Genomic DNA, 16,573 nt, shown 5'->3' with positions numbered 1-16,573 from the left:
ACTGGAGCTTCATCGACTGCGAGATGGAGGAGGTGGACCTGCAGGACCTGCCCAGCGCCACCATCGCTTGCCACCTGGACCCGCGCGTGTTCGTGGACGGCCTGTGCCGGGTGAGGGTCGGCCGGGCGGTGTCGGGACGGAGGGCGAACACTTGTTGCCCAGAGGGGGCGGCGCGGGGTGCAGCGCCACGTCCGGGTCGCCAGCGGGCTGGGAGGCGACCACTGGGGCGCGGCGACGCCCCCAGACCGCCCAGCCTCGGTTTCCTCCGCTCCTGGCTGGGGTGGGTGGGCGGCCCGGGAGGGTCCCGGATCCTGAGCACCTGCCCGGCGCGCCGCTCATCGAGGGGTTTTGCAGAGGCTGGCTTTTGGCCGGGCTCCTAGCCGCTTCCCAGCGACGCCCCTGCTCCAGGTGTTCACCGGGACTGGGGGACTGCGAGGTACTAAGGTTCTAGACCATCAGGAGCTGAATTAGCACGCAAAGCGGCCGGGAGCTCCTGCAGCCCCCCTGGGGCTCAGCCATCGCCCTGTATTTACTCCTTAGAGGAGGGGGCCACCTCATTCATAGGGAGGAGGAAGCAGACGTTGAGCGGCGACGTGACTCACTGTTCATAAATAGGACGACGTCTCTGCATTCTCAATCTGCACTATTGGAAGAAAAGCCAATGTTTGGGCGAGGATCTGTGGTTGCTCATTATCCTGCGGTTGGCCAGTTTCGGTTGAATTGGTGTTGGGTCGAAGAGGACAGGACCGTTTTCTAGGGCCTTCAGGATATTCAGTCAGGAATCTTGCGTCTTTGCAGGAATGACCTACCTCCATCAGAAACCTCAGTACATTGGGAGTTGATTTTTCCCCCTCCCAAATCCACACAATTTAGTTTTGGAGGGTGAGGGGGCAGGAGGTATGAGTAACAAATGATGGTGACGGGCAGAAGGAATTTATTTCAAATCTGCAATTATTGTGCAGAATAAAATGTGGACAGTGTAGGCGTTAGGGAATGAAACCTGTCTGAGAGATGCCCCATTAGGAGAGCAGCTGTCAGATGAAGCCGAGCTTTCAGTCTTGGCTCTGGGTCTACTCCACCATCAGTGAACTGTGGTTGAAGACGGCTGCCAATAGGAACACGATGGTGATGCGCTTACATCTCATTTACTTATAATTCACATGTCCATTTACTTTCAGATAGGATTTTCAGTGGCTGCGTCCTTAGGTAAGCTTTCTGACATGCTTTCTAGAGCAACAATTGTCACAAACTCAGGGTCTCACTTACCTCACTCTAAAACCTTTCTCTTCTTCCTGCACTAAGCTCTGGCCAGCATTTCGAGCCTGGTTTTTAGGGATGCAAGGCTGTCCTTCTGCTAAAGCCAAGTCAAGCCATACAACACTGCTTATTTGCTTGGGTATCCAGCAGTTCAAAGTTTTACATTCTTCCCAGTGTTAGGGACCATCCCAAAATGGCACTGGAGGATAGTTTGCCCATTTGGCTGTATATTCATTTTAACAAATATTCAGTGAGACTGCTATGAGCCAGTGAACAGTGAGTAAAGGAGCACGCCTGTCTTCAGGGCTGACACTTGTGTTAGGGAAACAGTAAACAAGTATCAGATCAGAAGGTATTGGTACTACAGGAAACAGTAGGGCCTGGAGTTTCCAGGAAGGAGGAGTAGCGTTCTGAGAAGGGAGGGAAATGGATGCTTTATGTAAGATAATCAGGGAAGGTTCATTCATTCGTTTGCTCTTTCTTTGCTGTTGATTGAATGTTCATTGTATTCCAGGTGCAATTTTAGGCTCAGAGGTAGAGATTTGGACAAGACAGGCTCCTTCCTTTTGTGGCGCTTAGGTTCTAGTGATTGAGGAAGGTACAGATGATAGGAGAAGAAGCAGTGAACAAGGTCCTTTCAAGTGAGAAGTACAATGGAAAAAAGAACAGGAGGAGCCAGATCAGACCATAGCAACCGGGTCCCAACAAGGGCACATAGATGGTGGTTCAAGAGGTTCTCACGAAGAACTAGTTAATTGGGGCAGGACCCAGGGAATCAACAAGGGCTGTCCAGGCCAGAAGCTGGAGCTGGACGTAGGAGCTATAGACAAGAAGGTATGCAGTTGAGGTGCTCAAGCAGGGAGCAGGCAGGGAAGAAATACCTCAGCCATCTGATCTCCTTACAGGACTCAGCGGGCAGCCAGGTGGCAAGGGAGCCCAAGTACAGCCTTCCAGGGCTAGAGATAAGCAGAAAGGGCAGAGAGTGGCCCTGGGGACAGTGGATAAAGGGACACATGGTGGAGTCAGTATGGAGCCACTCTAGATTTATTGGCCAGAGAAGGCCTCTGCGCAGCTCTGATTTGGTTGACAGGAGCAAGCTCCTTGGGGAGACTTTTATGTGGCTGCCATTCAGACAGAGAGACTAGCAAATGCACTCGTTCCAAGCAGCACCAAGGGGCTGCACAGTGTTGAGTGAGAAGTAGGGAGAGTGTGGCCATGGTTGGCCGAGCAACCAGAGAACAATCTGTGGAGGCCCTTGGGAGGTGTGGCAAGGATTCAGATGCTGTTCTAATCCCCAAATTGAGGGGAGAATGGCTTGCAGTGAAAGAGGGTGGATGGACAAGAGAGGAAGCAAAGGGACAGGTTGGGAAGCTGGCGTCCTTGTCCTGGGAAGATAGGAGGGCAGTTGAACAAGCATGGTAGTGCTGGAGATGGAGAACGGGAGCCTCCACTGGTGCCTCCTTCTCTCATCTTGGAGGATCAGCAGCTCCTGTAAGTGCAGGGAGTTGGGGTGCCCATGGACATGACAGCCTCCTCCCTCTCATGGAGTTTAGGTTCTAGTGGTTGAGGAAGACATAGACATAGAGAAAAGCAGTGAACATGGTCCTTTCAGGTAAGGAGCCAGGCGGGGTCATGGCAGCCATGAGGTGCATGGCGTGCCCATGTGTAGGTTCTTGTAAGATGTCCAAAAATAGGTGAAGATTCAAAAACCAACCGAACAAAGACTCAAAAGCCAACTAGTCCCTGAAGGCAGATGGCTCTGTGCAGTGAGGGAATCCATAGCTGAAATCAGTACCAGTCATTGGTAAACCTCTAGCAGGTAGAAAGGTTCTCATTTTATAAAACCATCCCTGCATGAGGAAGATGTGGCTTCCAAGGTTGCAGCCTGACCACCTTCTTGTTCTAAAAGCCACTCTTCCTTAAGACTTGGTCTCACCTTGGGGTGGGACGTGCAAATGTGATTCTGTGTTACGTTGCAGGCATCTACCTTTGAGCAGAGAGGTCATGACCTGACAGAAGTCCCCACAGCCTGCCCATCCCCTCCTCTTATCCAAAATGTAGAGCCACCCTGAGGAGAAATGATGCCGTGAAGGAAAAAGACTTGTCAAATGTTCACATGATTCTGTAATCTTAGTCTGGAAGGAAAGGGACTGACCTGGGCCACTCCTACTTTCAGGGCTTTACTTTAGAAGCTGTTTTGTAACTGTAACACTTTGGTCTGATATGTAAGATTTGTTTTTGTTAGCTAGATCATTATCAGTATTGTAACTAATTTGTAATGATATGTTAATTAAATGTTTAAAAAAATAACTGAAACTATCATCATTAATTGAAAATACTGTTAGATTCACACTGTTACAAATGAATGAAAACTTTTGCTAAAATACATACATGCTGTTTGTCTAAATTTGCTTAGCATATTCCATTATACTATTCTTTTTTGGGAACCTTCTTTCTTTTCCACTTAGAAAAGCAATGCAGTGCTTTGAATCAGTAATTACAGGTACTTGGAATTGCTAGAAATAGTTTGCTCCCTAGAATAAGAGTTTATTCGGTCATCACTCAGCTAACCAGGAATTTAAGAATTCCAAATAGTAGTATTCTACTAGTTTCTAAGTGATAACTATAGTTCTTAATAGTAATGAAAGTGAATATATCCCTTTTTTTAGTTGTCTGAAACATGGCTGTACATTTGGTTGATAGAGCTTTGCCAGAGAATTAAGTCAGAAACCACATTAAAATTTACTCTTTTCTTGTAAATAAACTCACTTTTGTTTTCTAAAGTCCACTTAACATTTGTAATAGATACTTCCATGATTTTATTTTAATAGCAAAATATTTTCTGGTCAGCAAAAAAGGGGTTTAAGCGATGTCCTTAAACACTTAATGTCAGTGGAAACCACTGAGCAGTGGGTACCATCTCAGCTGGCATCTCTAGGGAGCTTGGAAAAATGCCCACGCCCAGGCTACACCAGTCCCAGGGACTGAAAGGCTCCAGGGAGGCTCCCCAGGTGGTGTTGAAAATGATGATGATTCTTTTCAAAAAAAAATTCTTTTTTTTAAAAAAAGAATGAATTTCTTTCACAAGAGAGACAGCACTCCCGACAGGGTCTCTAAGCCACAATCCACCTCCAGTCTCAGCAGCCCAGGTTACAGCATGCCCATGCTGGAGGAGATCCCAGGGCCTCTCCTATGTGGGTCCAGTTACCACTGCACCACCAACTGGCTCCCTGGTGATACAGATTATGTATCTGTTCATCAAGGTTGGGAACCACTCTCCTAGCTAGAAGAGGTTTTGCCTGATCAGATGCATTGTTTCATCTTAAAAAGCTAACTGAATAATTGATAATTAGGTTCCACTTCTAGTCAGATAACTTCCCCTTTCTGTGCCTTGATTTCTTTGAGTCTAAACCGGGAGTCAGGCCTTTGGTCCTGAGGCTTCCTTTCCAAATACTGTTTGATCTCGTAGCTCAGAACAGGACTGTGGGCCTCAGCAGGAGAGCCCCAGCCTCTGGGCCAAGGACATAGGAGGTGGGAGCACCTTATTTTGACATAGGGCCACCTCCCTTCCTTGCTTCTCACTCGGCACCCTTCTCACAGACCTGGCCTCCTACACTTGTCTTTTGGTTTCTGAGGCATCCTTCAATAGTAATCTGATTGTTGACATATTTTTTAGATCTCAGGTGGCAGAGCTGATAAACACAGTTTCTGCTCCTGAGGTCGTGTGGACTTGGCTGCGTTTCTGCCCTTTCTGTTCCAAGTCAGTCATATTGTAAAATGTGTCATCCTGGCAGGGGAGTAACAGCTGGGTTCTGTTACACAGGAGAACCCAGGCAGCTCTAGGCCATTTTCACTCATCACCCTAGTGGGAGGATGAGGCACATGACTTCTTAAACATTTCCCTTAAGTGATTTTATTTCCAATATGTTATGGCTTAATATATCTGGGAATATTCAGAATGTTGTATGTTAAAAAAGGAAACCTACGGGTTACATATGTTCAGAGTTTATTTTAGAAGTTATCCACTATTTCCCTCATTTTACAATCTCTGACTCTTAAATAAAGCAAGTGTTCTTTACATCCGTAGGTGGTTGTTTTAATCCGTCCTCACCACTCCACCCCCTAACAAGTGTTTGGTTCCCTTTTCAGCTCAATCTTCACCACCATACGTTGACAAAAGCATTTTTTCCCCAGTAGCAGTAGCTTTCAATGTTACTGACTGCATCCACAGACTTTTCAAGCCTCAGTACAATTACATAAGGGAACAAAAAATAGGCTTTGTGCTGGGGCAGAAAGGCTAAAGCAGAGGCTGTGGATTCCAGTGTTTATATTTTAGGCTGAGTTCTTTGTCTCTTTGTTTCTTTCCCTTTAAAAAATGTAACCAGACTACACAATCCACTCTTTTTTTATCCCCAGCAGTGAGGGCCCTGTTTGCGCAGTGCATGAATGCATGACTCTTGTAACAGTAATCATAATTGTGCACACACACTAATGTGTGTGGGGGAAGGACGGCAGGGGTGAATAGACCCTTTGGTGTACGCTTTCTATGCACCATCACTAGGGCTCATTTCGAGAGCTGTGGGAAGTACCAGTCTCATTCGAAAATATAGTTCAACCGTGAAAGAGATTTTTTTTTCCTTTGTAAATATGAGGAGGTCTTCAAAATATTTATAGAAAATGTATTACGAAAAAAAACCATGGGTTTCCCAAAAATTGGAGACTAAAATGTACTCATACTATATGTCTTTATTTCTTGCATGGGTGAGAAAGAGAGACAGAAGGAGATGAGAGAGATGAGTCTCGATGCTACAGTCCACCCCAGCTTCAGCCAGACCTGATCATGGGCATGGCCTGTGCCCGGCATACCCTGGGGGGTTTTCGGACTTGACTTTGGAACATTCTCGCATGGGTCAGCCTTGCAGAATGTTACATTTTACCGCTGCACCACTGTCCGTCACTAATAAACTTATGCGTCTATCTCATTTTCTTACAAACTCTCTGAAGTCCCCTCATACTAATCATAGTCGAAACATGGGGATCCTGACAGTCAAGGAAACAATATGTCACTGAGTGGCTTCTGAGCATGAAAGGGCTATACCTGTAGAACATAAAAATGGCTCTCCTACCTTCTTGGGGAGAATGGAACTATTGTCAAGATATAAGATCAGGAGAACACTAATTACCTTACCTCAAACTTTGAAGTTGGGAGAAGTATTGACTTCATGAGTAAATTTCAGTCATTAAAGAAATTCTTTGTTATATTTGATTTAGTTGGAGTAGGATATTTTTATTCATTTGCTTTTACCTCTAAAGATTTAACTAGGTTTGGTGTGTTTATGGTCCCAGTAAAATCTGCACACGAGGAGCAGTGAAGCATTTTGGCTAAGGGTACAGGTGTACCTTTGCCACTTATGCATTGTGACTCTGGGAAGCTGGATACCCTACCAATGCCTTGGTTTTCCTGCCCATGAAACGGACTGCTAATAGTACTTACATCATAAGATGTATGGAAAACATTCGTCAAAGTGACCAAGACGTAGTAACCATACTAATTTTAACTTTTTTCGGGTTAGTGTACTAGTTATTACTGCTGTGTAACAAAGTAACCCAATACTTAGTGGTGTGAAACAATACAGATTATCTCACAGCATCTTGAGTCAGGAATCCAGAGGCAGCTTAGATTGCTGTCTCTGCCGCCAAGTCTCCCACAAGGCTGCAGTAAAGTCTCACCTGTGGTCTCTCATCTGAAGGCTGGACCAGAGTGTCTGCCGCCAGGCTCACTCACATGGCTGGTGGCAGGATTGGGTTTCTTGTGGCGGTTAGACGGAGAGCCTTTGGTTCTCAATGCCTGTTGGCTGGAGCCTTTCCACAGTTCCTTGCCACGTGGACCTCTCCATTGGGCTGTTCACAGTGTGGTAATTGGCTTCCCTCAGACCAAGCAAGAAAGGGCATGTGTGATGGCATGGAAGCCACCGTGTTTTTGTCAACTTGTCTTGGAGTGATAGCCTGTCACTTACACTGTATTCTGTTTGTAGAAGCAAATCAGCAAATGCAGGTCATGATTCAGGAGAGGGGATTTCACAGGGCGTTAGTACCAGGAGGTGGGGATTACTGGAGCCATCGAACAGGCTGCCTGCCACCGTCAGGTTTTTATTAGCACTTTTTTTTCTTTGTAAACTTTTTTGACTGCCATGGAGCAATTATTATTTAGAGATGTTTATTAAAGTTTTTTTTTCTAATCTATTTTTTCTTTTTAGTTTCAACTCTCTAAAAGAATTGTTTTATTTAACCTCCACAATTTAGCCTAAAATACCACATTGATAGGATTACAATTGGATTATTATTAAGTTTGTGGAGTATCAAAAGATGTTACCCAGAACATTCCTGAAAGAAGACCTTGGGTGACTAAATCCTTTGCGACTCAAAAAAGTCCAGTACTTTTCCTTTCATTACTAATTTGAGCAGGTGCAGTATGAAATCCCATGTGCAACTATAAATTCACAGCAGAGAGAAAGAGAGAGAGAGAGAGAGATTTGAGGTTGGCCTGAATTTAGAATTAAAAGACAAAAATATTATTTGATTCAGATAGCTAATTTTGGTGCCCCCCCCCCAGTGTAATAAATAACCTGTCTTAATTTATTACTCTGTTGACTTGGGTTTTCATAACAAAATACTACAGATGAGGTGGCGTGAATGTAGATACTTACCTTCTTACAGTTCTAGAGGCTGGGAGTCTGAGACCAGGCTGCTGACATGGATGGTTGCTGGTGAGGCCTCCCTTCCTGGCTTGTAGATGGCCATCTTCTCACTGGGTCCTCACATGGTCTTTACTCAGAATGTAAAGAGAGTGGATGTATACCCAAGTGTTTCTTCTTATGTGGACACTAATCCTGTTGAATCTGGGCCCCACCTCTATGACCTCATTTAACCTTAAATACTCCTTAGAAGCCCCATCTCTAAATATAGCTATACCAGGGGTCAGTGCTCCAGCACATAAATTTGGGGGGGGTCTACAACATTCAGTCTGTAATAATTACCTGCATATTTTTGTTAATCTTTGTGTGCTTTATTTTAAAGGTAATGAACTATCCATTTATTAATCTGAAGTCCTTTATTTTGTATTAAAAGTAACCTATTAAAGAATATGTATCATCTCATCTTTACAAGAAACATATGCAATAGCTGCTGTTATCACACCCATTCTACCGAGGTGGAATCTGACCCTGAAGGCTGGCTGGGTGACTTGTCCTATGTCACACACCCAGTCGGTATTGGTCCTATAACTGAAACCCAGTTGTACCTAACTCAGAGCCTGCACCACTAAGCATACTATAGTGTGGCATTAAAGTACATGAATTTTTCATCTACTTCTCACTTCTTATATAAAGCGCTGTGAAGAAAAATACATTTTTGAAATTTGCTAGAGGGTACATGCATTCACCAGAGAGACAGAGAAGGAAAGTGAGAAATCGGTTACACTGTAATCCTTTCTCCTCCACCGTTCCCTTGGAATTTTAGGCACACGCGCACACATATCCAGAGTGTTTTTCAAGCCACTAGGTCCAGGACTCAGATCATGCAGTCAGCCATGGGATCCCGCTACTCTAACCATCAAGCCACAGACCAGCCCAAGAAATGTTTTTATCGACAGGAAACAGGTTCATATAAGTTACAACTCCTCATTATTCTTTTAGTCATGTATATATTTAACAGGATTTTTTCTTTTTTAATTGCCAGAGATGGATGTGCTCACCAGAGAGAGAAGGAATCATCCCCACCACCCTGCCCGAGTGGGGCATGGTCACTCTGCAGTCCTCTTTCCTCCATTTCTTCATCCGGTCAGAATTTGGGGCACGCATGTGCCCTGTGTATTTTACAAGTCACCAAGGCTGGGACTTGAACCATGACCAGCAATGGAGGATCCAGCTCCTTAAGCACAGTGCTTAACTGCTGCACTGTGTGGCCGGCCCTGACATTTCTGAGTATGCATTGGCAGCCCCGTGTTCCAGTGAAAGGCAGTGTCTGGATTTGAATCCTGGCACTCTCACTTCACTCATTCTCTATGCATTCATTAATTCCTTCAGCAAACATGTATTTGGTACCAGTTGTGTTCTTCAGTACAAGCTGGTTTCAAGACCAGCTGTGGGATCTAGGCATGGGGGTCTGCATATCAAGCAGGTTGAGTTAAATGATCTCTGTGAGGCCATTTCTGACTCTCAGAACTGTATCTCTGTACTCTGTCAGCAGTGGAACACAATCCCCAACGTCCCTCCCCACAGGTTAGATCCCTAGAGGGTGAATCAGACTTTTCCAAGAAGGAGTTTGCTTGAAAAGATAATTTATCCAATGTGATTCTAGTTCTCCTTGGTCCGGCTTCTCTAGCTTCCATCCATACCCTGCCTTGGTCAGCGGAGTCCTATCTGCTTGTATTTGGCTAGAGAGGAGGCAGAGTTCAGCCATTTCAACTGTGTATCTTTACTGAGTCTTGGAAATCTGTGTAAGACTGACATGAGATGACCTCCATATCAGAAAGGTTTTAATCAATGACCCCAGCACCGATTCTGCCCAGTGATCATTTGAAAGTTTGCCAACGATAGCCTTCCAGTGCCAGGAACCCCTAACCTGTGGATTGCAGATAGCGAGTGAGCGAAGTGTTTTTTAAAAAGCCACGGGGCCTCTGGTGGTACAGCAGTAAGACATGATGCTCTCCAAAGCTGACCCACTTGAGAAGGTTCCTGGTTAGCATCTGGAAACCTCCCTGACTTGGTATGCCCACAATCCAGAGCTGGCTGAGGCAGGGGCTGGGGATGTATTACAGCATCAAGACCTTATTGGGGTGCTGTCTCTGTCATGCATGGAGGAAATAAACTAAAAAAAAAATACAACTTTTCAATCATTGGAGAGGTCTCCGAATCTCATGATAGCTATTACTTACTGATAGGGTGGCAGCATGTCCCAACTTGTCTATCTTGGCTTATGTCCATCATCCCAGAGGTCTTCATAGCAACTTCTTTCACTCTTAATTTTGGATGGTAAATTATATAAAATGTGTAATTAATTATAAGTAACCCTGTTTAAAACTTATTTGTGCCAAATACTTCATATATATATATATACACATATACATATATATATACACGCATATATATATGTATATATATATGCACAATATATATCACACACACACATACATATATATCACCTCATTTAATCCTTTTTACAGCCTTCTAAGATAAATACCATTATTTGCCTATTTTTAGATGAAGATTTGTTTTCCATTTACAAAAATGATAAACTACGCATAATCCCGTGCTTACTGGATGTGTGACCCTGAGATTCTCAAAGGGACAAAGGGCCCTTTTTATGTCTCCAATGAGGAATTCAGGCTCAGGGGAGTGATGAAATATTTTGAGGGGTGCTCACAGATATCAGCAGAACTAGAACTTGAACACAGGTCACTTTTGCAGGCACTGGTTTTTACACTACTCATTTAATTATGTGTCATATAATAGGGGGGAGAGGTTTTTGCTATAGGGTGCATGTGTGCGCTAGAAAGACAGAGAGAGACAGAGAGACATTAGGGCGTGTGTGTGCGCTAGAAAGACAGAGACAGAAAGCAAGAAATCACCCCCCAGGGGGGTGGCCATGCCGCAATCCCTTCTCCTCCATTCTCCTCTCGGGACCTTGGGCACGCACGCACACATGTGCCTAGCGTGAGTTTAAGCCACCAGGTCTGGGACTCGAACCACAGTCGAATACATGGGAGTTCAGTGACATAGCCATTACACCAATTGCCGGTCCCAATTCTGTGTCATATAATGCCCGATCTTTTCCCACCCCCACTCACAGGAACTAGCAGCATATATAAAGCAAGAGGGACGTCAGTAGTCAAAGCCAGATGGCACAGGTCACTGGTAGCAACCCATGGGGAAAGCCATCCCTGGCCCGTGTTAGGGGCAGCTTGGAGCTTTCCCCCTGCTAGTGGAAGGACGGAAGACTTTCACTGAGAGCTAGTCCAGTACTGTTCAAATGGCCAGTCATGGCCAGCAGGGGGAAGTAATTCCATGTGCTTTCTGCAGTGGAGCTTGTTGGACTACTTAGACTTTATTTCAGGCATCAGAGGCAAAAAGTGCATTTTTAGGACAGAGAAATCATAGCTTGAGCTGCAAAGAAGCTACTCTAAAGATAAGTTTGCAATTGAAACTTTAAAGTCAAGAGATATCCCTCAGCCCTACAGTAGAAAACCATGCAAGTGAGAAAGATGCTTCCTGAGTGGACGACTTGCCTGCTGCTGGACAGTGTGCCCTCTTTCTTAGGATATGGGCTAGATGTCTGTGCTCACCTAAAGAGGAGTTTTGTTTTGTTTTCTTTTAAGACCAGCGGCGGGGGTGGGGGGGGCTTGTGGAGGAAGAGGGCATCTTGCTATCAGGATCTTCCTGCCTCAGCCTCCCAGCTGGGACTACAGGCATGCACTACCATGCCCGGCACTTTTTACCACAGGGTCGCACTGTGTTGTCCAAGCCAGCCTCAAGCTCTCAGTCCTGCCTCAGCCTCCCAAATTGCTAAGATTATAGGTGTGTGCTACTATTGCATTTAGCCTATAGGTTGGACCAGGAATTGAACCCAGGCCTCCCACATAGTCCCAGCCTATGGAGTAAGTGTCTTAGAGCACATCAGACAGTGGCTGGGCCAGAGACTATTTAAAGGAATGACCCCCCTACTCCAACTACACTTTGGTAAAAGCTTGTAAAATTTTCTACCACATACTCAAATTTATTACAATTTATTTGGAATATGACTCAAAGTATCAATATAAAGAAATACTAAGAACTCTGATGAACATAAACACTTAAGAGATAATGGAACTTTTCTGATCAGGCTTCAGATATTAGGTTACTAAGTAGATTATTACAAAAGGAAACGCTTGTGCTGGCAGATAGGTTGCCAGACTTGTGTGGTGGGAATTGTTCTCTCACAAGGGAGTCCCTACCCCACAGGAGCTGATTCCAGAATTACCACTGCTCAGGCCACATGGTGACAGTATTGTGGGCCGGAGCTGAGTTTGTGGGAAATTTTGTATAGATTGTGGCTTGGCTGGTGTGTCCTAACCTGTGGGTCTCAGATGGTCTGGGTCAGCAGTCTGTAAAATTTCTTTGCAGCCTCTAAAATCAGAACATCATGGGGTTATAGTCCATGAACTGGTCTGGAAATACTTGCAGATGTTTGGAAAATGATTTAGGGAGAGTTCATTTGTACCAGTATCTCTCTTTCTAGAATAGCTGAACCCAAGTTGTAGATACAGGGTGAGGTGAGGCAGGGTTAGAAGGGCTTCTGTGTGATGGGGGGTGGCTTCTTGCATTCAGTGGAGGGGGAGTTCTGCAGGGGATGGCACGGAGCCACATGTGCTGCATTAGTGCAATGGAAGGAAGCCAACCCAGCTAGCCACCTGCAGGACTGGGCCTGGGAGCCTGAGCAGCTTCATTGTCCTCCTATCTATAAAGAGAAGTCTAAGTGGTTCCTTTATCTTGTGGGATGCAGTGAGAACCAACTATAGCATGGCAATATCTGCGATAGTATCTGAGGGTGGGAGATACTCAGAGCATAGTGAATCTTTATAAAAGATCTTCTAATGTCAATGAATATATTATTGTGGCTTTATACTGAGTCACCATTTCATTTTGTTTGTTGATTCATTTCCATTTCCTCCTTTGTTTTCTGTGCTAGGTAGCACAGGGATGGCATTGGCAGGATCACTTACATACAAGTTTTCTTGCTGCTTGTTACAAGTCTTAGTGATTTTCATGGCTCAGCTGAGAGTAGAGATATATGTGAATGTGCATGGCCATACTTTTTTTTAAGGTTTATTTGTTTCTTGTGTGTGTGTGTGTGTGTGTGTGTGTGTGTGTCTGTGTCTGTGTCTGTGTCTGTGTGAGAGAGAAAGAGAGAGAGAGAAAGAGAGAGAGAGGGATCAGAACACCCACAGGGTCATCCATACCAAAATCCAGCCCAGTCCCAGCCAGCCTGGATCACAGGTGTGCTTAGACATCAGGCATGCTCAGGGAGCTTCCAGGAAGAGAACCTAGAACTTTTTCCATGTGGGCCAGCCATGTTACCACTATGTCACCGCCTGGCCCCCACCCCTGCTTCTTTATGGACAAATCCGTACCTTAGTTTAGAGTTGTACGTGTTAAGTAGCTGTACAATACAGCAGTCAGGAGGGTGAGCCCCAAACCCAAGCCCAACCCAGCCATATGGCATAGTTGTTAAGGGAGCTGAACTGCATGCAGTGCTGGAGCCACGTGGCCAATGGTGGGTTTGGATCCCCAGCCCACCTGAAGACACACTAAGTGCATACATGTGTGCCTAAGGTCCTGACAAGCAGGAGGGCTGTGGGAAGGGAGTTGTGGGTTTGGATCCCCAGCCCGCCTGAAGACACGCTAAGTGCATACATGTGTGCCTAAGGTCCTGACAGGAGGGCTGTAGGAAGGGAGTTGTGGCATGGAGACCTGTCTTTTTTTCACTGTTTTATTCATGATAGCGTCATGAATAAAATTTTGAAAAAAGCCAAATCAGCCTAGATTCACATCTCAGCTCTGCTAGCTATGTGATCATAGGCAAGTTTCTTCGCTTCACATTTCAGTCTCCTCACTTGCCAAATAGGATATTAAGAGTAGCTACCTCATGAGGCTGTTGTAAGAAAGTAGGTTTCCTTGCTTACTTTATAATATATATTATGTTTATAATATAAAGTGCTTAGAATAGTGTCAGGCTCATAGTAAGTAGGTAGTACAAGTTAGCCACCTTAGGTTATTAAAGTGCAAAGATTATTTTATTGCCCACTGCTATTTTCTGTGCCTAGGACAGAGCCTGACATGTTGGCAGCAATTAATATCTGTGGAAGAGCAGAAGTAAAATAGCAAGAAAAAATGAAAATATTGCTCTTTCATGCCATTATAAAATAAGACTTATCTTCCCAGGAGTAACTTACGCATTTTTCGGAAATTACATACATCATTTCAGGCCAGCACGGTCTGCAGCTTTAAAATGATCCCTGTGGTGTGTGTGTGTGTGTGCACATGAGTGTGCAAATGTGTGCATAGGTATATGAAATGAACAGACTTGGGAGTTGCCAAATATTCTGAACACTGTAGTAAGGTGCACTATACCATGGCTTATTGTCACCATAAGGGTTTAGCAAAAGCTGTAATTTTACTATAATACATTGGGACTTTATTAAAAGAATGTTTTCATATGAAATGAGCTTTGCTATAAAGTTGACAACACTTGAAAAAAATTCTCAAGTAACATGACTATGAAAACACCATGAATAATGAGCATAAAATCATTATCGTTGATAACAAGAAATCCAAGGCTTCCTAGCATAATTTTTTAAAAAGTAAAAAAAAAAAAAACAAAAAAAACCCTTGTAATTGAAAAAATAAATGGCAATGTTCAGTGGTGAGGGCTTTTCCCTTTCTGACCCTCCTTCCTTCTTCCTCCCTTTTCTCCTTTCTTCTCTCCTCCTCTCTTCCTCTGCCCTTCCTTCGCTCTCGTTGTTCTTCCTTTACAGGGAATCATATCTTAAGAAATATAGTGTCATCCAGATGGCCACCTACCACACTAGCGAGGCTCTAGACCTTGGCAGAAGACAGCTGGTGCTTTTTTTGCCGTATCTCCTCCTAAGACGGCAGAATCAACTCGTGATTTTTCTTATCTCTGGGTGCTGCCCTGATTTCCATTAACTTTTGCTAGGAAAGATGACCTTCCTTGTTGAAATGCATGCTGTTTGCTTGGTACACAGCATCCTGCTGCGGTTTTAATTAAACAAACTGATCTTTAAAAACTCGTTTCCTACCTCTGAAGCAGGATGTCACTCAACAGTGTCCCCAGTTACAATACTGTAAGGTGATTGGGTCATAGGGAGCTACCAGGGAAGACTGAAGATTGGAGTGAGAGTCTTTCCTGTACTGTGATCTGGATTCAGTTCTTGAGGCCAGTTTGTGTGCTTTAGGTTCAGGATAACTCATCCCTTATCCACCTTCTAACCTGGGACCACAGCCATTATAGGCTGAATTAGCAAAGAGCTAGCCACCAGTGTGTTTGGGCTACTCTGTGCTGGCTGTAAGGTCATTTAATGTCATTGGGGACAAATGTCTGAATAGCACTATATTCTGAAAACCAGCTACAGATTATTACACTTGTTTAGATGCACTATGATTTGAAAAGAAATTAGCTATAAAATTAATGTTTGAGTCAGCCCCTAAATTGAGTTGGGAGAAAATAATAGAGGACTTCAAATAAATGTTTTTATTGTTACTTTTTATAACCAATCATTTCTCTTTTTTTTTCACAGTATGTGAATTTAGAGGTAGACTCTGTAAAGCTCCACTCATATCCTTTTACATACCTGTAAACCTGTAAGTTATAAGGGCTAGCAGGTGGCACAGTGGTTAAGGTGCTGGACTCCCTCTGGTCAACTAAGGTTTGAGACCTGGAGACTTGAAACTCATATCAGGGGTGTGTGTGTGTGTGTGTGTGTGTGTGTGTGTGCACTCAAGATCCCAAGAAGAGAGTGGAGAAGGGATTGTGGCATGGCCACAGGGGGGTGTGGTTTCTTGTTTTCTGTCTCTCTGTCTCCAGCGAGTACACACACCCTATAGCAAAAATCTCTAAGAAATAATAATAATGTTAATAATATATATGTTATATATAAAGACAGATGAATGCATTTAAATATGCACCATATATATCTACATTATATAGTAACAATATTAAATATTGTATTGTTATTATTTTGATACTTGCCTTTTTTACTTAATTTTTATTTTAATTTCTTTTATACATTCAATCACATATATCACTTAACTTATAAAGTCAATGTTGAACATGAGTACATTTCTCACTAGTCCAGTTGGGAATACTATTCATATTATCATCAACAAATGATAACCCATTTCTTTGTCCCATAAGTGCCTTGCCTCTCTATTTTTCTCATTAATGTCTTTCCTCAGACACTCCTCCTTCTCCCACCCTCTCCCCACGCTATATCTGATATCTATAACCATTTTCTATGTTTTTATATGCTCTAGTCAGTTTGGGCTATAGAGTGCAGACAGTCAGTATATATTAAATGGAGACATACAATGTCTCTCCTTCATAGACTGGCTTGCTTCACTCAGCAGTAAATCTTCCATAATCATCCACTTTCTGTCAAAAACCCGGGTTGTTTTTTTTTTTTTTTTTTTTTTTTTTTATGGCTGAGTAGTAGTCCACAGAGTATATGTGCCACACTTTTTCAATCCATTCCTCTGTTCGT

General features: G+C 43.9%; 1 protein-coding gene across 1 annotated transcript in view; it reads left to right on the top strand.

The window, feature by feature from the left end:
• The first annotated feature begins 6 nt into the window (after window positions 1–6).
• Window positions 7–16,573, top strand: part of RCAN1 (regulator of calcineurin 1) — a 102,276-nt gene continuing 85,709 nt past the window's right edge. The window contains exon 1 of the mRNA XM_014589933.1: window positions 7–110. Within this exon, the coding sequence (XP_014445419.1) occupies window positions 24–110 (87 nt within the window). The 5' untranslated portion in view covers window positions 7–23. The remainder of the gene's footprint in view (window positions 111–16,573) is intronic.

This window comes from Tupaia chinensis, unplaced genomic scaffold, assembly GCF_000334495.1.
Source record: "Tupaia chinensis unplaced genomic scaffold, TupChi_1.0 Scaffold000392_1, whole genome shotgun sequence".
Taxonomy (NCBI): Eukaryota; Metazoa; Chordata; class Mammalia; order Scandentia; family Tupaiidae; genus Tupaia; species Tupaia belangeri.
The sequence above is the reverse complement of the archived record's forward strand: the minus strand, read 5'-3'. Positions and strand labels throughout refer to the sequence as shown.